This window comes from Haliotis rufescens, unplaced genomic scaffold (genome assembly GCF_023055435.1).
Source record: "Haliotis rufescens isolate VD_foot unplaced genomic scaffold, xgHalRufe1.0.p SCAF_17, whole genome shotgun sequence".
NCBI classification, from domain to species: Eukaryota; Metazoa; Mollusca; class Gastropoda; order Lepetellida; family Haliotidae; genus Haliotis; species Haliotis rufescens.
Window position 1 is genome coordinate 14,116,725 of NW_025963857.1, and position 22,189 is coordinate 14,138,913.

Below are 22,189 nucleotides of genomic sequence, written 5' to 3' on the forward strand. Positions count from 1 at the left end.
ATTCTGGTAGGAAATAACCTTGTCTGGATCTAATTTGAATATAAGATATTGTCATTGATCATGTTGATGTTAATAAGGGGACCAGGATGAGTTGTAGCATTGAGAAACCTTGTCAAAGTGCAGATATTGTTTTAAAGACATATTTGAAGTGTTCCCAATCCTCTTGTATAATATAATGCAAATATCAAAAGGTGTTAAACAAGGTGGCATCACTCAACAAACATCGCTGACAAATTCGTTGAATATTTTCTTCTGTCTGGTTCTGTGTTACAAATGGAAAATATTCCAAAAACTTCTTGTTTGTTTGTTTGCTTTTCCTACTTGGCCAATCTTCTTCAGTTCATGGGGTACAGGGGGACAAGTCATATTGCTTGTACACTCTTGTCTACCTGAGAGAGGCCCCACGTCATGAGGGATCATTTACAGGGCAAATTGTTTTTATTTATACTAGTTCTTATATCCGACCAAGTTTTGTTTTGTCATTGAATATTGTCTTGTGTGCAGGATGTGGATTTTGTTTAGAAGCTGGACAAGCTGGATCTGGCTCGGTCTCTTGTTGACACTTTGAGGATAACTTACAGGGCAAATTGTCTTTATTCATACTGTGTTTTATAGCAAACCGAATTTTGCTTATCATCCAAGATTGTCTTGTGTGCAGGATTCATATGTTTTGTGTAGAATTTGTACAAGCTGGGGTCTGACATGGTCTCTTCTGATATTTGGAGTTTCAGACCATGGATGTTGTTGTTGTTTTTTTAAATTAAATTTGATTGAAATATGTGAATGTTTTTCACTCTCTTTTTTTCAGAAAAATTGCTGACATCCTCTGGGAGAGAATTACGGAGAGCTTTATTTTCACTGAAGCAAATCTTTCAGGTGAGTTGACTGGTGCTGAAAAGCAAGTACCGTATTCGACGTAATAAGCGCCCAGGGCGCTCTCAAAATTAGAAATAGGGGGCTCTTATTAGAGTATTATTTTGAGTTGAATTACGTGGTTTATGCTGACAGCCTGAAATGTTTATATACGACAGAAATATTTTTCCAGGATTTAATTGCCCATAATAAAGAGTGCATATAACATACGAGTACGTATTATACAGAAATAAATAAGTCTTGTGTACGTAAACCACTTGGAAGGGGTGCTAATTGAGATTGTTCACTAGCCAATATATTGGCTAATATCGCCGTGGGCGCTTATTAGAGCAGGGCGCTTATTACGTCGAATACGGTAATTAGCAGCATGAAGGACTTCAACACTGAGTATACTAGTACTGAGTGATTGGTTTAATTATTGAAGAGATGGAAAGGAAATGGGGTGAAACAGTGGATGGATGAGTGAGTATGGTTTTATGCCACTTTTAGCAATATTCCAGCAATATCACGACGGTGGGACACCAGAAATGGGCTTCACACATTGTACCCATGTGGGGATTCGAACCTGGGTCCTCAGCGTGACGAGTGAACGCTTTAACCACTAGACTACCCCACCACCCTGATGGATGAGTGAATGATAGATGGATGTATGGTTATGATATATCACATAATATTTAATAGATAAATAAATGATTGGATGGATACAATATATAACTTGGCTATATGGATGGATATAATATATCATTTAGATAAAGAATGAATGCATGGATATGATATATAGCTTAAATGAATGGATGGATATAATATATCATATAATAGATAAAGAATGATCATGTACATACAATATATAACTTAGATAATTGTATGGATACAGTAAATAACAAATCAATGGATGAATATAATATATCCTATAATAGATAAAAATGATTGTTTAGATATGATGCATAACTTAAATGGATGGATATATTATACTAAATGATAGATAAAGAATGTTTGTATAGATATGATATGTAACTTGAGTGAATGGATGGTACAGCATGTATGATATGTGGTATAATAGATTGACAAATGGATGGATGGAATAATATAATATAATATAATATAATTATGTGATGCGATGCGATGCGATGCGATACAATACAATACAATTATAATATAATATAATATAATATAATATAATATAATATAATATAATATAATATAATATAATATAATATAATATAATATAATATAATTAATACAATACAATACAATACAATATAATGTTTAAAACAATAGTGTCAATGGTAATTATTAACATTGTACTTTGTACTTTACACTATAATATAATATAATATAATATAATATAATATAATATAATATAATTATGTGATGCGATGCGATGCAATGCGATACAATACAATACAATACAATACAATTATAATATAATATAATATAATATAATATAATATAATATAATATAATATAATATAATATAATATAATATAATATAATATAATATAATTAATACGATACAATACAATACAATACAATACAATACAATACAATACAATATAATATAATGTTTAAAACAATAGTGTCAATGGTAATTATTAACATTGTACTTTGTACTTTACACTGTTTCTCCCTCCGGGGAAGGATATACAAGATGCTCGGTATCTGTCTGTGAATGCAGACTATGCCATGATGTATTACACAACACCAGAATGAAGCTATTCATGTACTGTTTAAGTGGTATGGGAAATGTACACTTGAGGCTGGAGCGTTGCCATTCATGCTCTGAAGTGGGTCACAAGGATCAGGTTAAATATGTTATATTGGTTATTGGAATGTTTGATGATCATCTTGCAATGTGTGTGTGGTCATTTATGAAACTGAATTTAATTACATTTTGATGAAATGCATTAAAACAAATCACTGGTTAAACAAGCGTGTTGGTGGACATCCCTGTATTGAAATCACATGATAGCTTTAAGTGATTTGAACTATATGTGTGGTGGATGTAAAAACCTTCTAGCGCCCTCAGGCAGCTTGGGTTGTATACTCCAAAGGGAGTTGAGAATAATAAATGGAACGTGAACGGATACACTGGTCGTGGAACAAATTAGACCAAACTTGAGCAGATACTAGAACCTGGATACCTGCATAATATAATATAATATAATATAATATAATATAATATAATATAATATAATATAATATAATATAATATAATATAATATAATATAATATATAATATAATATAATATAATATAATATAATATAATATAATATAAAACTTTTCTTAGGCCAGAATAATCTTTGATTGTTTTCCAGATTTTAAAATCATGAGTTGAAGTTATTGCCATCTGTAAACAAGGACAGGAATTGGTTGGGCCAAACGACTAATAAATATGTCATAACATGTTCAGTTACATTGAAGAGAATGATACAGGTGAAATGTCTGTGATGTGAACTTGATATAGATGTACTTGACTATTTGAGGTGATGTACATTTTGATGGGATGTGTTTCAGGATGATAAGGATCTTGTCCATGAGTTTGTCAACAACGATGGACTTGACTGCCTTATCAAAGTGGGCTCGGAGGCGGACCAGAACTATCAAAACTATATACTTAGGGGTGAGTTGGTTAGGCTCGCTTTTGATTTATTTTTATACAGTGAAGGTTACAAAATTAGCTTGGTTATATAACTATAAATATGAATAACTTTGCTGAATGTTTTTACTTTTTGTGGTGTTTGTTTGGTTCAATTGGTGTTTGTTTAGTTCTGTCAGTTTAAGGAGATAAGTTAAATGCTAACTCTATTAAAAGTCCATGATGTTAAATATTTTATTTTAGAGACATGTTTTTCTCTCTTTCTAAGGTGTTTGCAATAGCCAGAGACAACATACAATGTATTTTACCAATTATAATTTGTTAAACAAACATTACCTCTTTATATTTTTCAAATCTCTCAAAAATCAAGCAGTCATGCAAAAAAGAATGAATTTACAGCATTTTATATATTTTCTGAATTTAGCTTTGGCTGTAGTCAGTCGAATCCCTAAATCAAACATAGAAAAGTGTGGCCTTACTTTCACAGTATGATAATCTCATGTACAGTGGATGTCATGCTAAGACTATTACACCTCATTAAAATGAATCTATAGATGTTGTTGTTGTTGTGTAGCACTGAGTACAATGTTGTTACTGTTGCAGCCCTGGGACAGGTGATGCTGTACGTGGATGGTATGGAAGGGGTGATCCGACACAATGCCACAGTGCAGTGGCTGTATGGCTTGCTTGCATCAAAGGTAACGATAGGACACATCGCGATACACAGTGTTACGACTATCCTTTCCCCTTTCGACCCTTATGGAAGAATAATATATCTTTCTAATTTTAATATTTTAACCTTATATTCTAATTTGTCAATGACTTTTGTTTTGTGTCAGATGTCTAGACTTGATATTCATTCCAGATTTTATTTATGTGGTACTAGTATGTTTTGAATCCTGATGCAGACCCGTGAAGATTCCGGGGTAGAATAGGTCTTCAGCAACCCATGCTTGTTGTAAAAGGTGACTATGCTTGTCGTAAAAGGCGACTTACGGGATCGGGTGGTCAGGCTCGCTGACTTGGTTGATGCATGTCATCAATCCCAATTGCGTGGATCGATGCTCGTGATATCAATCACTGGATTGTCTGGTCCAGACTCAATTATTTACAGACCACTGTCATATAGCTGGAATATTACTAAGTGCGGCGTTAAACAACAAAACAACCAACCAACCTTTGAATCCTGATGCAGACTTGCCAAATCAGCACACAGATACAAGTTCACATAGCATCCTGTCAGTTGCAGGACTGCCTCCATGGTCTAGTGGTAGAGTGCCTGCCTGGAGAGCGGAAGGTCCGGGGTTTGATCCCCGGCCTCGTCATACCAAAAGACGTTAAAAGATGGTGCTTGTTGTCACCCTGCCTGGCGCTTGGCATTAAGGGGCTGAAACAAGGACTGGTCGGCTTGGAGTCAGTATACTGTGTCTGAGTGGGGTATTCATGTTAAACTGCAGCATGGTATCTTAGTGGGCTAGCACTGTAAGATCGTTATCAGTCCGGACTAGTACAAGCAGCCACATACACACGTGCATGCACGTCGCAGTGTCAGTGCAATAATCTTGGTCGTGACGTTGAAGCCCATTTGACCTCACCTCTTCAAACCTCACCCACCAGTCCCATGCAGTACTTCCTGTATGTCTAAAACATCAGAGAAATCAAACTCCTACCCCTCATTCTACCATTTTCCCACCAACATTTCCGAGTTCTATTCTGAAATATGTCAGTGACCTAACCACAGAATAGAGGATGAGTGAAGGACAATATGTCGCCTCATCCCATTTACTGGACAGTAGACTCATTCACACGCTCGCTTCCTTTCAGGGCCGCCTCGTAGTGAAGACGGCACTTAAGCTGATCCTGGTTTTCGTGGAGTACACAGAGAGTAATACGCAACAGCTCATCAAGGCTATCAAAAGTGTTGACTCTCGCAGAGGTATGTCAGGAAAGTAGCATTGGCTTTGAGACATATACAGAACAAAAAACGTCAGGGATCATGAATATTTTGGGTGATATCTTTTTGTAGTGAATACTGAGCACACAATTCCAAAATTATATCAAAAAACATACTAATGATCCCTAACGTTTTTTGTTCAGTGTAAGTTGTCAGGAAGGCGGCATCTTCTCTCAGAGATGAGTTGTTACATAAGTAGTATTATTGCTGAGAGATATGTTTTTAGGCAAATGGTGTAAGTTGTTGAAGATGTGTAGTCAGGAATACAGTGCACGGGTATCTTGCTAGTAAGGTAAAATGGTTTCCATGTTGTCTGGAATTTAGTTTTCGCCCTCAGAGATGTTTTGGTTGGAAATTAGTATTGTGACTAAGAATTTTCATTTCAGGAAAAGTTGCCACCATTTTCATTGTTTGTACAAAGATTGAATAAACTGCTTGTTTTGTGATAAATATACGTGGAGAAATAATCGGAAATTGTATTTATAATATGTTCACATTTAGAATAATTAAGATTTGATATGATCTAGATGCATGTTTGACATGAATAAGTTCAGGAATTAAGGAAAGAGATTATTGTTCATAAGGCATTTCAAAACAACATTACACCTTTTTGTTTTCATCTATATGCAAACTGGTCTTTGATAGTGTAATAAGTATTTAATTCTTGAACACACAGAATAAGCCCAGGCTTGATTTGATTGGGAATTTTTATCTCAAACAATAAATATGTTTACAAAATCTACTTAAAGGGTTATTTGAGTTTTTTATGCTGGGGGCATGAGTTGCTAAGTCTAAGGCACCTCAATTCCTTGTGCAGAGTTCCGTCCCTTGGGCACACCAGAAACCTAGGTTTCGAATCCTGGTTCGCCACTATTATGTTTCTAGGTTTGTCAGCACCATACCTGTGTTTGTGGGTTTTCTCCCACATTAAGTTGACATGCGGTGATATAACTGAAGTGCTGTTCAAAGCAGCATTAAACCTTAGTAACTCACTCACTCACTTATGTTTATTTCTAGGATCCCGACCTTGGTCCAACCTGATGAACATTTTGGATGAAAAGGACGGCACTGACACAGAGCTCCTGATCTACGCCATGACACTCATCAACAAGGTCAGTGCCAGGAGTGTGCATTAGATCTTCTCATTCTTACCACCCAGTACTATTCCATCTGTTTACAAATGTCATTGGATGATAATCCAGTCGTGCAATAATCTTGAACACGACGTTAAACCCCATTTCACCTCACTTTTACTGGCAGTCAAATGAAGTGTGGTGTGGGGATATAGCTCAGTGGGAAAGGTGTTTACTTGACTCAAAGAAGTCCTGAGTTTGATTCATAAATTGGGGGGTGGTGGGGTAGCCTAGTGGTTAAAGCGTTTGCTTGTCACGCCGAAGACCTTGGGTTTGATTCCCCACATGGGTACAATTTTCGAAGCCAATTTCTGGTGTCCCCTGCCATGATAATGCTGGAATATTGCTAAAAGTGACATAAAACCATACTCACTCACTGGTTCATAAATTGGCCACAATGTTCTCTTGGGATGGAGCCTAGTTAAAGCATTACCTGTTCACACTAAAGCCCCTGTTTCAATTCCCCACTTGGATACAATGTGTGAAGCTTATTCTGAAGTCCGCCTCTTTGATATTGCTTGAATATTGCTAAAAGTGGGGTAAAACCGAACTCACTCATTGTACTCTGCTGTACTATTGCTGGTATATTTCTTAAAGCTTTGTAAAGACATCTACTGCCATGGATTGTGTTAGACCTAGAGTCTGATGAATCTGTATGATGAATCTGTACAGGTGATCAATGCACTGCCGGACCAGGACTCGTTCTATGATGTGACGGACGCACTGGAGGAACAAGGCATGGAGCGGGTCACACAGAGGCACATAAACCGCAAGGGCTCCGACCTCGATCTCATCACACAGTTCCAGACATATGAGGTCCGTTTGTCATAAAATGTTTGCTTAAGTGACCTAAAGTTTGCCTTTGTCATTCTGTTTATTGCTTTAGTTTCTTGTCCTTAAATGTCTTTTTTTTCAAATTTAACAGAACAGACTTTTTCCATGTCATTTCCTATTTTTAAAGTGACTCAATGTTTTTTTAAAAAGAACTGTCTCCAAGCTTGGTAATATGTGTGTTCCATAATTATCCGAAAGTAAAACTCATTTCTTGTTCTGTGCAGGCTGCCCTGAAGAGTGAAGATGGGGAGGATAAAGCTGATATTCCTCAGCTGGAAAATCTCAGGTTTGTTCAAATCTTTGAAAGGCATTTAGAAGTGATATACATACGGAAGAGAATTTATGGATGTCAACTTCTTTATTATGAGGAACACAATGTTTCGGAGTATATACTTACTCCTTTATCCTTCATCCTTCACCTGGGGGCACAGGTGGCCCAGTCGTCTAAGGCGCCGCGATTCGCTGTGCAGAGTTGCGTCCCTTGGGCACGCCAGAAACCTATGATCGTGGGTTCGAATCCCGGTTCGCCCTGATTATGTTTCTAGGTTTGTCAGCACCTTACCTGTGCTCGTGGGTTTCACCGAAGTGGTAAACGTCTGAGACCTGCATCACTTTGGGCTTTCCTCCCACATTAAGCTGACACGCCGCGATATAACTGGAATACTGTTAAAAGCGGCGTTAACCCAACTCACTCACTCATTCATCCTTCACCTGATGAAGGAGTAAGTATATTCTCTGAAACATTGTGTTCCTCATAATTAAGAAGTTGACATCCATAAATTCTCTTCCTGAGGTTTGCTGTGTGGGAAATAGTATAAAGTCATTTTTGAAAACTGACTTTTTTTATAAGCATATGCAGTCAAACACTCAAAAGAGTCAGTTGGTAATGTAAACTATTTTCTTAGTTTGGGTAATGAGCTTGTAACAAATGAGGTTAACAAAGGTTGTATAATATTCCAGACGTCAGCCTCGAACCACGAGTAAGGATGATGGGCGTAAGAGTCGGCGCAGTGTTGGCATGGCCAAGATGACAAAGTCAGTCAGCATGTCAGTACTGCCTCAGAAATCCCAGGATGCAGAAAAACTAACTCCAGCAGAAATGTACAGGAAAAAGAAGCAGCTTGAGTAAGTACATAAGCTATGTTAAATGTTAAAGTTCATAAATATATCACGAGATCTCGCGAGAGCAAGAAATAACTCAAGATGGAGGCGCGCAGCAAGTGATTGCTTTCTTTCTCACTACTTAACTTGTTTATTGGTAGGTAAGGTCCTTTGTTATGTCCTTTGACATAAGGGAGGTATTTTCCGAGGGGAACAGCTGTAGGACTCGAAGGCTGATGGGTGCACACGTCCATGTCAGTAATGACGACCTTGACCCCAGACATCGGTGTGTTACCCTTCTATCATCATCTGATGATTCCGATCTTACAGCTCAATTCCAGATCATTTTCCATTCTTCTCAGTGGGGATTTTGGAATCGGTCCCGAATACCACATCAAAGCTTGTCATCAGAATTGATGCATGAATAATGAGATTCTCTCCAGATCTAAATGCAATAATTTCAAAAATAATTTTCATGCAAGAAAATGAAGTCTAGATGTTCTGGCTTTTCAAACACACACAGGTCTTACCTATTGCTTCATAGCCTGGCAGAAGCTACTGAATGACTATCTTGAAAACAACAGGCGTTTCTTGTTTGGAGGAGAGTGTATAGCTGGAATACTCACAGGGCATAACACAGCATTCACTCACTGATAGGGAGATACATTCTTCAAAGGTAGCTTTCAAAATGTAGTCCCCTCTATACTTTCAACAGTTTTCTTCCTTTGGGGAAGGGTTGTCTCCCTTGATGTGCAGACTTCATGCAAATGTCATTTATGAAAATGACCTGTTGGTATTAACAGGAATTATGTATAAATTCCTCTTTGTTTACAGCCAGTTCCGTCCTCCGACAGAAGACAATGATCCCTTCCCCATGCGCAGTCGCAAGTCCTTCCCTCAAGACCAGCATAATGGAAACCAGTGTATGTAGAATTTGTTGTCAGCCATTGTTCACTGGAGAGCATTCTTGTCCATATACACCCTGAGATTCAGGACAGTATTGTCTATATACACCAGGAGATATGGGGCAGGATGTTCCTGTCTTATATGGCTCTGTCCATCAATTTGAAGTTTGAGCACTTATGAAAATGCTAATAGAAACAATTTATTAGTCATACTGAGAAAAAAATATCTTTAGATGTATTTGTAATTGGATATCATTTATTGATAGTGGACATTTTGAGGCACACATTTGGGATTGTATCTAAATTGTGTATGAAATTGCTTTGTCATAAGTAAAATGACTCACTTATTCTGAATATACTATTACCCTCACAACATTCCATTTTGAAAGCCATTCGAATGATAGCTTCTATTTTCGTGACAACCACAAATCAACAATTGTTTTCCATTAGTACTCACAAAACATCATGTGACACATGTCAAATGCATGAGTATTCTGCATGTTTTAGTTCTTAAATTTCAAAATCATGTGTGTGCTAACCATACAATCAACTCCAGACATAAGGTTGTAATGCAATGCAGTGTAATATGTGTTATCACTGAACAGTGATATGTTATCTTAGTGCGATATGATGAACAAGTTCAAAATGTACGATTTACAACATAAATCATAAAGTTGTAAGCTTGCGATGCCTGGAGCTGACTGTATATGTTTATGGATGTCATATATGACTGAAGAATCGTTAATTTGGTGATCAACAATTAGAGCTGACTCTTTGATTACACGATTGATAAGACTCCAAAATATTGTTGGATTCACGTTTACTTTACATCATTCGTCACGATATGGCTGAAATATTGCCGATGTGACGTTAAATTTCACTCACTCACTCACTCACTCACTACTTTACATCAACAACTTGTCCCCTGTGTGAAAGCTTTTACTTCCACTGAATATCCCCAAACTACCAAATGCCAACACCACTGAGGTCTGACAATGCTGATAGTCCACTCAGTTTTGACCTTAATAATCAAGACTTTGGGAAACTCCAATGTTAATGTGATATTGGGCCATTGAATCATGGCACAGACCAATACCTTGCTGTCAACTAACAATGGAATGCATGTATTTATATATTTTAGGATGTCGTGCATAAACTGTAGAATCAAACTAATTAATCATTATAAACCAATTTCATACTTTTCATGAGATGAAACATTTTGAGAAATATGAACAATGTCTATGTCTTCTGTAATTCCAGCGACAAATATTGAAGGTACATTCATCACTTTAACCCCTTTGACTTCAACCCTATCATAATTAGAAGACCCTTTATAGCTGTACAGCGTACCCTAAAACCTAATTAAGGAACAAAGTACCCTGGTGTTGACATGATAGGAGTTTTATGGCTCTGATCATTGCTGCATGTATTAATGTGTTTGGTGATGTACTAGATTATTTCTTATCCTGAGGCTGAAAGACAATACTTTCTTAAATTTCTGTTTTGAATTTTTTAAAATAATTTGGAGTTTTTATCTTTTTAAGTTTCCATTCGTTAAGTATTTTCAAAATATGTTGTTTTGTTTGATATTCTAAAACTGTTTTAATAAAGTTTAATTAATCATGGTATGAAATTTATATTTTCATTTTAAAAATCAAATATCATTTGAACCACAATGCAAATAGTCAAAACATAAGTAGATTGGTCATTCATAGCGCTCAGGATAAGACAGTGTATCAAGATTGACTATGTGTGACATTGTTTTTGTGCATGTGGGTGCCACTAACTGCATGTATACATACCCACAGCCTCAGAAAGTCGACAGGAACGAAAAGAAAGACGGCGGGAACGTCAGCTGACATTACGAAAGGAACAAGAATTGAAAAACATTGATCTCCCCGAGGCTGATCGCATATCAGTGGCCAGTATATCATCCACCAGCACCACCAGTAGCTCTAGCTCCTTCCCCCCAGAATCTGCCCACGATCATTTGCCAGATCCGGATCCTGCCTCCTTTAGTTCTTTCAGTGATATTGACTCATTAGGTAAGGTGTCTAACAGTAAAGTCAATTGGACAGCAATAATGAGGTATTTCAGAGACAAGTCCATGTTCAGTGATATTGACTCATTAGGAAAGGGTGTCACAGAAACGTCATTTGGTCAGCAGTCATGAGGTCTTGCAGAGAAAATCCATTTTAATTGTTGGTAACAGAGTTTCAGGCTAATTTTCCCCAATTCATTAGGTACCCATGTAGATCCTCGTAGAGCATAGGTCTTCAGCAACCCATGTTTGCCATAAGAGCAACTATGCTTGTCATAAGAGGCACCTAACGGGATCAGGTGGTCAGGCGGTCGGGCTCGCTGACTTGGTTGATGCATGTCATCCTATCCCAATTGCGTGGATCGATGCTCATGATGTCAATCACTGGAGTGTCTGGTCCAGACTTGATTATTTACAGACCACTGTCATATAGCTGGAATATTGCTGAGTGAGGTGTTAAACAACAAACAAACACACACCACTTCATCAGGTGAATGAAGGGGCAAGAAATAGCCCTCAAATGCAGTTCACAGATTTCTATGTATTCTGCACCCGCTAATACTACGAATGACAAGGGCCCATTTGACTACTAATAAAATGTGCAGTAATACTCCAAATTAACCATTGAGGACAGGTATTGCATTTGGGTCAGGTTTTGTTTTATAACCAAAGTATTTCATGTCGTCTAATAATCTAATAATAAGCTGTATATGTTGATGTAGTATAAATCAGTGAGATGACAAGATAGAGCGGTCTTCATCCCGATGATGTTCTCATCTATCTGTATGCTGTGTAACTCACTATGACGTCAGGGTTGATGCACATTGAAGCATGACTTGGCTCATTCAGTGTTTTCACGCATGGAATGTGAAACTTTTGCATGTATAATTAGGACAAGAAACAATAATTGTGTTCACATTCTTGCCATGATGTTTTGGAAACTGATATTCTGGTTCTTAAGTGAGAAGTCGGGTAGCCAAGTGGTTATGTTTACGCATCATGCAGATAATCCAGGTTTGATTCCCCATAAGGGTAGGACTGTACTTTGATATGACACTTTGATATGATATGTTTCTTGAAAGTAAGTTGGGTACAATTTGTGAAACTGTTTCTTGATGACCCGCCCAAGACATCACTGCAATCAAATGCCACTCACCCTAAAGATAAATGTAAACCGAACACAAAATCTGTTGTTTCTTGTTCCTTTTCCTGATAATATTTGACAAGGTGTACACAAAAATCCATAGAGAGTTGACTTCCCTTGCAGATGACCAAAGGGGTTCCAAAGGCTCGAGATTGAACGAGTCTGGCTATCAGAGCTTCAACAGTCAGGGAGACAACTATGAACCAAATAACTTGGATGCTAAGAACAATGCAGTCAATCAAGGTCAGATGCGCAATGCTCCTGAAGGTGAGTCAGAGGCACTGTCAAGCAACAAACGATGGCAGATGTACAAACAGAAGCATGGTTTGGAAGAGGATGATATGCAAGGTCCGTATATTCAGGGAGGGAGTGTTTCTCAAAGGAAGGAGACTTTCCATGAAGGTTCTAATGCCAATGTGCCTCCAAAGAAGCATGTTTTGGACAGGTTACCTGATGGCAATGTACAGAGTGCTGTTAGTAGGTTTGGTCCTCAGGATGAGTCCAAGCTGCCCATTGAGATGGGCAGACCTCAAGGTGATTCTAGTGGTTTGATTGGGCGTGCTAAGGATGGCTTGCATACTAAACCTGCTGCACCTAAACCGGTGCCAGAGCCTGAAGTGAAGAAGACAGAGAGTGACATGCAGTGGGAGAGGATTCAGAGGAGACTGAAGCGACCTCTGAAAATTAAAGACATGGACTTCACAGATCTCAGGGATGAGGATGACGATGATGTGTTTGCACCTCCTAAGATGGCATTTGACATGAATGGTGATATGCCTCCTCCTCCTCCAATGGGTTTCCCTCCCCCACCACCACCCCTCGGGGGCTTCCCACCCCCACCCCCACCACCAATGATGGGAGGCATGCCCCCACCCCCACCCATGCCTCCAGGAATGCCTCCACCCCCACCCCCTCCCAGTATGGGTGGTCCTCCCCCAGAGGACTCTAATTTGCCACCTCCCCTGGGAGCCAACTTGCCAAAGAACAAGAAGACTATCCGTCTCCATTGGAGACCTCTCCAGACCCAGCCCGCTACTCCAAAGGAGAAGGATGAGACAGTGTGGAAGCAGCTTGTCACAGTCAAACTTGATCCTGAGAAGTTGGAGCACCTGTTTGAAACCAGGTCCAGTGAGGTTAAGACTAAGGTGAGTGGCCACAGCTTACACGAGTGCTTCTAACTCATACAAACATGTCAGGCTTTGTTCATTGAGCCCTTGCCTTAGAGATAAATACTTTGTTTATTGAATATAAGGAACTGTTAAAAAAGGATTAAATATGTCTTGCATGTACGACATTTCTTGTTTCATAAATACTGATTAGTTCAATCACTGCACAAAAATACGGAATTGATATTTACCCATATAGACATTACTTTCTTTAATTTGACAGCTTTGATTATATTTAGAAATAACCACCTCTTTGGCTGAAAAGTTCTTTGATGAAAATTATACTGAAGAACATGAAGAATGTACAATTAGTACAGTACAAATATTAATAATTAAAAGCTACTTACATTAGAGCTCAACAGATTTTAGGATAAGCTGAAATATGTTACCTATACTGATAACAGGCTTGACATGTTTGTATTTTGAGTGAATACAGACATCACCACAACACAGCTAATACATGTAGTGAAGTCGACATGGGATGTTATACAGAGGCCCAAAGTCTCAACATCATAGCAAACAATTTGTTGTTGGGCTGGGATGGATAGCACCTTCTTTCTGTCAACTATGAGCATTTTAATTTATTCATAAAAGCTGTGATTGGGTGTTACTCAAGGCCTGAAAACTTTCATGATTGATATGTTCAATTCATATGCTCACCAATATCTTCAGATTATTTCAAAGACAATGTAACTGTAAACAAACACAGATAGTTTGCATCAAGTCAGTTTAATGATATCTGATAGAAATGGTCATACATATTTCACTGTATGGTGATCCTCATCCAAGTCCAGGGCGGTGGGGTAGCCTAGTGGTTAAAGCGTTCACTCGTCACGCCAAAGAACCCAGGTTCGATTCCCGACATGGGTACAATGTCTGAAGCCCATTTCTGGTGTCCCTCGCCGTGATATTGCTGGAATATTGCTAAAAGCGGTGTAAAACCATACTCACTCACTCACTCATTCAAGAGCAGTGTACTGTAGAAGATGTTTTTTTCAGAATCAGGGGATAAGTGGGGGCACATTATAGACAAGAGTCAACTTCTTACAAGGGTTTCTTCTAGCTGTCTTGGTATAACACGTGTACTTTTAAATATTGACATCAGTATCTAAGGCTACTTGTCATTTCCAACAGTTTCATGTCCGGATCATGGTAAAGGACTGTTTATAATGATGTTCTTCTGTTTCCAAATGTTGGCATGATCTTCAAGAATTATTTTGTTTGTGAAACTTGACAACTTTTATGACTAAGTTACTATTGGAAATAGATTTGACAAAACAAATATACAGTTGAAGTTATCGTTGATTATAATAATTTTTGTAATAATGTAAGAGTGATTCTTGAAGATGGTTGAGGTGACAGTTTGTTATACTGATTAGGAAGTTTTGTTGATTTAAAGCAATAAGGAAAGGGATTCAACACATTGTTTTATATGCACTTTGGATTTACATATTTACACTGATTTAATGACACTTTTCATGATCAAGCTTATCCTTCTTGATACAGTTGAATGAAAGGTATATATATGACATTAATAATATTTCTATAACAGTATTAACAGTTAGTTGTATTGAACTGTTTCTTCCATGAAATCTCTTGGGAATGCTATAATAAACAAATAATTGGCAATGTACGTAAAATAAATTGACGTTTCCCAACACTGTAGAATAAAGTTGTAATGGATTAAGCTTGATCAAAAGTTTTGAATTCATAACTGCAGTTCTTTTTCAGCACCACAATTTGATATTTACAAACAGATGACACGTGCACTGTGATAATATTGTTTGAACTCAACTATGCAAATAATATGTCTTCTATTTTCATGCACTCTTGCCGACATTGCTGGTGCCTAATATGCATGTTGTCACGTGGTTGTGTTAACAGGAAGTGGTAAGAACTAGCATAGTAATGGCTAATATTCACCAATTGAATATTGTAAATGTGATTGAATCTGTTTATGAAAGGATTTCATACCAAGAATGCCTAAAACTTATCAACATTTAAAGATTCACTTCTGGTATGTATTGACATTATTTTTGGTACGAATGATTTTGGTATGAATGATTTTCACAAACCAGTTTCATAATTTTTAATTAATGTAAAAGTAAAAAAACAAATCTATCATTTGAATTAGTGAGATCTGTTCTATAGTGTAAGTGATAGGATCCTGCTCACTGACGTTACTTATCCGATAATTGAATGTTGTCAAAGCATGGAATAAAGTAGGTATTGTTTAGTGAGAGATGTGATAAAGGAGACATATCAGTGTGTAAATATAGAAAGTATTTCATTCTCCCTGTCTTCATCATCATGTGCTGTAATCTCATTGGTCAAGCTTCTAACAGCAGTTGGATATTGTGATACTTGTGCTGCAGAAATAGGAAATTTGCCTCATAGATTTTTATGTTAACATTTGCAAGATCCTTCGTATTGCTAGTTATTCATGATTTCATGCAAGTTCTGTCATTAAAACATTGCTTTTGTTGCTTTTGTTGTAAGTGATTGAATACTTTGGAAAATAATGTTCCTCTTGACTGCCTTTGCTAGGCTTCACTGTTCTACTGTGGCTGTCTTCCTTTCTGTCTGGCTGTCACTCTAGTTTTAAGCTTTAATTTCTACTTACTTTCCTGGACATGGAAAACACTAATATGACCTGTTGCCCTGGATAGATATGCCATAATTGTGTTTTTAATGAAAGTTGAAACAACAAGAGTTTATGAAGAGCAACTGGAGACATGTTTCTCAACACTAGTCCTCCATTATCAGTGTATTACATCTTCATTTTATTGTGATAAATATCCTGGACCCTTTTGCCACCTTACCTACATTTAAGTCTGGTTTGAATGATGCAAAGTTAAAAATAGACATCCAGTTAATTGACGCCGCCGTTCTTTTGTGTTTGAAACATGCAGTGATATCACCAGTATTCATCTCGACTTTTCCGTGTTGTCTCAAATACAACCGTAACAACATTGTAGCAAGACTTACCTCCCCTGTCTTGTTCCTTGGGAAAACATCTCTCCAGCTCAAAATCATTTGTAACAGTTTTCTGGTTTGATTTAATATATCAAGGGCTTACTGGGATGAGACATCAATTTTCAATGGAGATCTATGCCGAACTATGTTCAGAAGAAGGATTTTGATTGGTTATTGATTTTATGCATGAGAGTAAGTGATAAGAGAGCGTAGCCAGTGATGTGTCACGTCTGAAATGAAGCTATGGTGGCAAATGTGTCCAGGGTATATGTAATAATAACATGGAGATATAATTCACTAGATAACCGAGGATGGTCAAAACTGAATTTCAACGTTTATGTCCCTGTTTCTATGTCCAGCTTAAAAAACCTTGCTCCCCTTCCTGTGAGTGGACTCTCCCAACTCCCTATCCTGTGAGTGTACTCTCCCAACTCCCTTTCCTGTGAGTGGACTCCCCCAACTCCCTATCCTTTGATTGGACTCCCCCCGACTCCTTTTCCTGTGAGTGGACTCTCCCAACTCCCTTTCCTGTGAGTGGACTCTCCCAACTCCCTATCCTGTGAGTGGACTCTCCAAGCTACTTGTTGTGGCAGTGGATTTTCCCATCTCCCTGTCCTGTCAATGGACTCTCCCTCCTTGTTCTGTTCTTTTCAGCCTTCCTTTCCAGTATCCTTCATCTACATAGCTCTCATCATGTCACTGGCTGCCATATTGCACGCTTCAAAAGTATAGATTGTTGTTGCCTGTTTCAACAGAAACAAGAAACTGGGTCCAGGAAGGAGATTGTTGTCTTGGATCCAAAGCGATCCAACGCCATCAACATTGGTCTGACAGTCCTGCCACCTCCAAGAACCATCAAGGCAGCCATCTTGAAAATGGATGTGTCAATCATGAATAAAGAGGGCATTGAAGTAAGTAGATGAAAAATGATCAATTCCTGGGAACCTGTTAAGTAGGTTTGATCACATTATTTTTACTTGATTGTACTTAGGTATTGGCCCCGATAGTCTGTTCCACAGACTCTGAAACAAATATAGCCAATACAGCCCTGGCAAGTCTAGATAACTGCAGTAATGAAGATGAAGAAAGTCTCTTGGCTTCTTTTTATTATATTTTATAACCATATTTTTACAACTGTTTACCACTGCTTACAAGTGTTATTTTCTGTAAGATATGTTCATTTCAGAGGCTAGATCTTAGTCTGTGGCCCTAAGTATGAACCTTGGTGAGCCAACAGTTTGCCTGATACTAATATATGGGTTTCAGCAAAGTAGCACCATGACCTACATTGTGGAGATGCATGTCTTAACTCAAGGGTCTGATGATCACTGATTCAAATCCAAAATTTCCATGTGTTTGACACATATGATCTGCATCTCTTGGGCCTGTGAAATACTGTACTAAACAGAATTAAACCCAGCTCCCTCATTTTTTTTGTATGTTTTTCTGAGGAACACCCACATCTCTTTTCCTTCCTCAGAGGTAGGGACAATGGGGTAGTGTAGTGGTTAAAGTATTCGCTTATCACGCCAAAGGCACTTCGATTTCCGACATTGGTACAATGTGTCAAGTCCACTTTGGGTGTCCCCTGCTGTGATATTTCAGGAATATGGCGCGATTTCCTGCCGCACTGCTAATCAAGTATGTAAAGATTCTTCCCTCAGCTGTGTCAAGTTTATGGCTGGGTTGGAATGCCAGGTCTACCCTAATCATTATTTGTTTATCAGCGCCAAAACCTTGCAGTAGGTTTCACCAAAGCACTGTCACTTTAAAATTAAGCTGACATGTTTGGTATAAAAAAAATCGCCTTAAAATGAACTGATTTTCTTTGTGTTTCTGCAGAAGATCCTGTCGACGATGATCCCGACGGATGAGGAGAAGGGGAAGATCCTTGAGGCGCAGATGGCGAACCCTGACATCCCCCTGGGGACAGCCGAGCAGTTCCTCCTGACCCTCTCCTCCATCTCCGAGCTCATCCCCAGACTCAAGCTCTGGCTCTTCAAGCTGGACTTTGAGAACATGGAACAGGCAAGTACATGGGCAGCATGACACCTTGTCTTTATCGGGTCCACTGATGTACGGTATCTTCCTGTGTATAGTGATCGCTTAAAAATAACCATAAGCCCTTTGGTATATTGTTAGTTTTACATGTGTTTGATGAGTCACCGTTTGAGGCTTCTAGTGTCTTGCTATTGCCATGGTTAAAACAATTTGACATATCATAGTCAAACTACAACAAATGTGTTTTAATGAGTCAAAGTATGGCATTTATGATATATGTATCCATTCTCTGACAACTAAGGTGTGAATGGCAGAAATCTGATCGTGGTTTCTATAAATAACGGTGAGCTGGTGTGATCTGCCTTCAGTTCAAATACTATTTCACCAAAATTAAACAAGATGGAATTAAATTTGAATAAATTAGATAACTACCGTAAGTCCAGAAACACAATAAACACTTTTTATAATGTAATAACTGGACTAACCTGCTTATTTCAGTACAGATTTGTTGACATGCTATATCTGGTGTTCCATGCTCAAGGCAATGTCTTTGCATTGGGAAAAATAATGAGGACTTATTGTCTGCATGTAATATGAACAGCCACTCAACACAGATGTATATTTGTATATAGACGTGGAAAAGTGTGCACTATACACAAGAAAATACAGTAATGCAATCTGTGGGAGGCAGGGTGATGGGGGGAGGGGAGGGGGGGGGGGGGTACATATGGCCCAGTATCTAAGATGCAATTAGCTGAACTGCATCCCTTGGGCATACCAAAAACCAGTAATCTGGGTTCAAATCCCAGATTCACCCTGATTATGATTCTTGGTTTGTCAGCACCAATCCCATGTTCAGGTGTTTCGCCAAAGTAGTAATTTTTTTTTTAAATTTTAGAATTGCCAGATTTTTCCGCCCACACCTTTAAACTGAAAATAAAGCATTGTTGAGACCAACTCACTCAATGTAATCTGTGAACTGGTAGTATAAAGCAATGCCTTTATTGCCCCCTTGACCTCTCGGAGGAGGCACTGTTCAACAGCGAGGTACACAATACCAGCTGAGAATATTTCATTGTAAATACATTCGTCCTACCCTTTGGCATGATCTTTAAGTGAAGGAGTCCTTCACCATAAAGCTGTCCTTTTGGTGGTATTAACTAAACAAAAGAAGTTTAAGAGCAACTTGGTTTTTTTATGGGTAATCTGTCATTACTGCGTTGATTGATGCTCATGATCACTAGATTGTCTGGTCCAGACTTGATTATTTACAGACCACTGTCATATGGCTGGAATATTGCTGAGAGCAGCGTTAAGCAACAAACAAACATGTCTGATGGGTATTGCAACTCACAGCCTTCCAGTTGTGGGTGTTCTTTAACTTATTTTGAGTAGTATATGTACGCTGAAGTGTATTCTATTTGATTATATTCCACCCAATGATAACTAAATGAATGTGCAGACAATACGTTTACTGACAGACAATAGGTTACAATTTGTTAAGCCTAACTAATACTGCTCACATGCCAACATATTCAGATAAAATAATCAGAAATGTTGTTTTTTATTTTATATCTTTTCTCTTTTGTAGCAAGATATTATCTCTATTTTGCCATGTTTAGCATAATGGATTCTTTAATTAATGTCAAATGTATTTCTGATAAAAATTGAAAAATCAAAATGAAAATGATCTTTGTGTGTAATTAAACATGTTGATGACAATATTGTTCTCCCCGACAGGAAGTGTCTGAGCCCCTCATGGACCTGAAGAAAGGCATTGATACACTGACACAAAACAAGACGTTTAGATGTATCCTGTCTACGATCCTCGCGATCGGTAACTTCCTAAATGGTGCTCAGGTCAGTGGCTTTCATTAGATAATCATACTAGAATATCCTCTTGATGTTCAGAGCAGGTCCCAAATACCGATAGTGTCACACAAGGTGTTGAAGCTCACTTTGTGGAACAGAGCTCTGGCCTCCTCAGTGTGTCCTTGTACCCAGATGGTGCAGGTCATGGTTTGTGATACGCTTAAATTGTATCTATAACTGATTCCCTTATGCCAAGGGGGTGGTCGGGTAGCCTAGTGGTTAAAGCGTTCGGCCGGGTTTGATTCCCGACATGGGTACAATATGTGAAGCCCATTTCTGGTGTCCCCCGCCATGATATTGCTGGAATATTCTAAAAGCGGCGTAAAACCATACTCACTCACTCACTTTATGCCAAGCCAAATCTGACGGTTTATAGGCTGACATGTCAAGCTTTGACAGTGGTGATTTTTAAGCTGAACTCATTGGATTAACACCAAGGGATAATCTAGTGAAATAAAGATGGCCTTGTATTAAGTTAAATCTTCTTATGCTTATGTTAGATCCTCGTGTGAGATTTTTCCTTTTAAAGTAAATAAACTAAAAAAAAGGTTAGGGATCTTGAATTTTTTATGAAATTTGATCCTGTAATTTTCTGTTCAGTATGAATAACTATGGGTTGTCTTTTCGGGTGTTACCTGATTACATGTTTTGCTCCTGCAGGCCCGAGCTTTCTCGGTAGATTTCTTGTCTCGGATCCCTGAGGTGAAGGACACAGTGCACAAACACTCTCTTCTTCATCACCTGTGTAATGTCATCCTGGACCAGTTCCCTGACACCACTGATCTCTACTCCGAACTTGGACCTCTCACACGGTGCTCTCGGGTGAGTTGACATGCCCATACTTAAAGGTATATCAGCCGTTACGCCTACGACTACGGTTCCACATTCAAAACTATTGGTTGACGATGCACAGAGGAAAGTATGGCTGTTACTTATTTGAACCCTGAGAAGGGGGAGTGGACATTTTTTACTTATTCATTTAATGTTTGTGTGCATGTCATTGTTGACAAAAAAAGAAGTAAAATATTCATGCACAATGTCCTAATAACATAAGTAGTTTCCATATATTTTGTACACATCTGTGGCAGGAGAAATCATGTTCCAGACGAGAAACCTATGCATTATCTTGTCTTATACTTTTAGCCAAGACTTGAATTGAAGGAAATCAATTATGCAAATAATCTTGATACGTCAACTTGAGAAAAGGGTAGTTATGTTACTGAAGATCCCATGTTTGTGTTGTCAGATTGACTGGGATGAGCTCACCAACAAGTTGAACAAGTTGGAATGTGACTGCAAGTCCTCTTGGGATTACCTCCGAGCAATCATCAAACACGACGGCACTTCCTCAGACATGAAGGGAAAGTGAGTTGATTGTGTCTAGCTTTGTAATTTATCTGACCGCCTCTGTGGTGTAGTGGCGACCGTCTCCGTGGTCTAGAGGTAGAGCAGTCGCCCGGAGAGCGGAAGGTCCGGTTCGATCCCCGACCGCGTCATACCAAAGGACGTGAAAAGATGGAACTTGTTGTTACCCTGTCTGGCGCTCAGCATTAAGAGGCTAAAACAAGCACTGGTCGGCTCTTAGTCAGTAT

At 38.4% G+C, this 22,189-nt stretch overlaps 1 protein-coding gene across 11 annotated transcripts in view; it reads left to right on the forward strand.

Annotated features, from left to right (window-relative positions):
* LOC124140852 (FH1/FH2 domain-containing protein 3-like) overlaps positions 1-22,189 on the forward strand; it is a 164,400-nt gene that overhangs the window by 127,263 nt on the left and 14,948 nt on the right. For 8 of the 11 annotated variants that reach the window (XR_007221732.1, XM_046508642.2, XM_048397603.1 and 5 more), the window contains 17 exons: positions 809-876; positions 3,389-3,494; positions 4,074-4,168; positions 5,295-5,406; positions 6,442-6,536; positions 7,230-7,373; positions 7,616-7,677; positions 8,352-8,516; positions 9,327-9,415; positions 11,206-11,442; positions 12,706-13,727; positions 15,633-15,638; positions 17,480-17,635; positions 18,567-18,752; positions 20,466-20,585; positions 21,258-21,419; positions 21,844-21,962. Coding sequence is in view for 10 of the 11 variants with exons in the window: in XM_046508642.2 (XP_046364598.2) it covers positions 809-876; positions 3,389-3,494; positions 4,074-4,168; positions 5,295-5,406; positions 6,442-6,536; positions 7,230-7,373; positions 7,616-7,677; positions 8,352-8,516; positions 9,327-9,415; positions 11,206-11,442; positions 12,706-13,727; positions 15,633-15,638; positions 17,480-17,635; positions 18,567-18,752; positions 20,466-20,585; positions 21,258-21,419; positions 21,844-21,962 (2,944 nt within the window). In the remaining variant the exon portion in view is untranslated. Of the gene's footprint in view, positions 1-808; positions 877-3,388; positions 3,495-4,073; positions 4,169-5,294; positions 5,407-6,441; positions 6,537-7,229; positions 7,374-7,615; positions 7,678-8,351; positions 8,517-9,326; positions 9,416-10,657; positions 10,673-11,205; positions 11,443-12,705; positions 13,728-15,632; positions 15,639-17,479; positions 17,636-18,566; positions 18,753-20,465; positions 20,586-21,257; positions 21,420-21,843; positions 21,963-22,189 lie in introns of all 11 variants that reach the window. The other 3 variants (XM_048397608.1, XM_048397602.1, XM_048397610.1) reach the window with 3 other exon arrangements.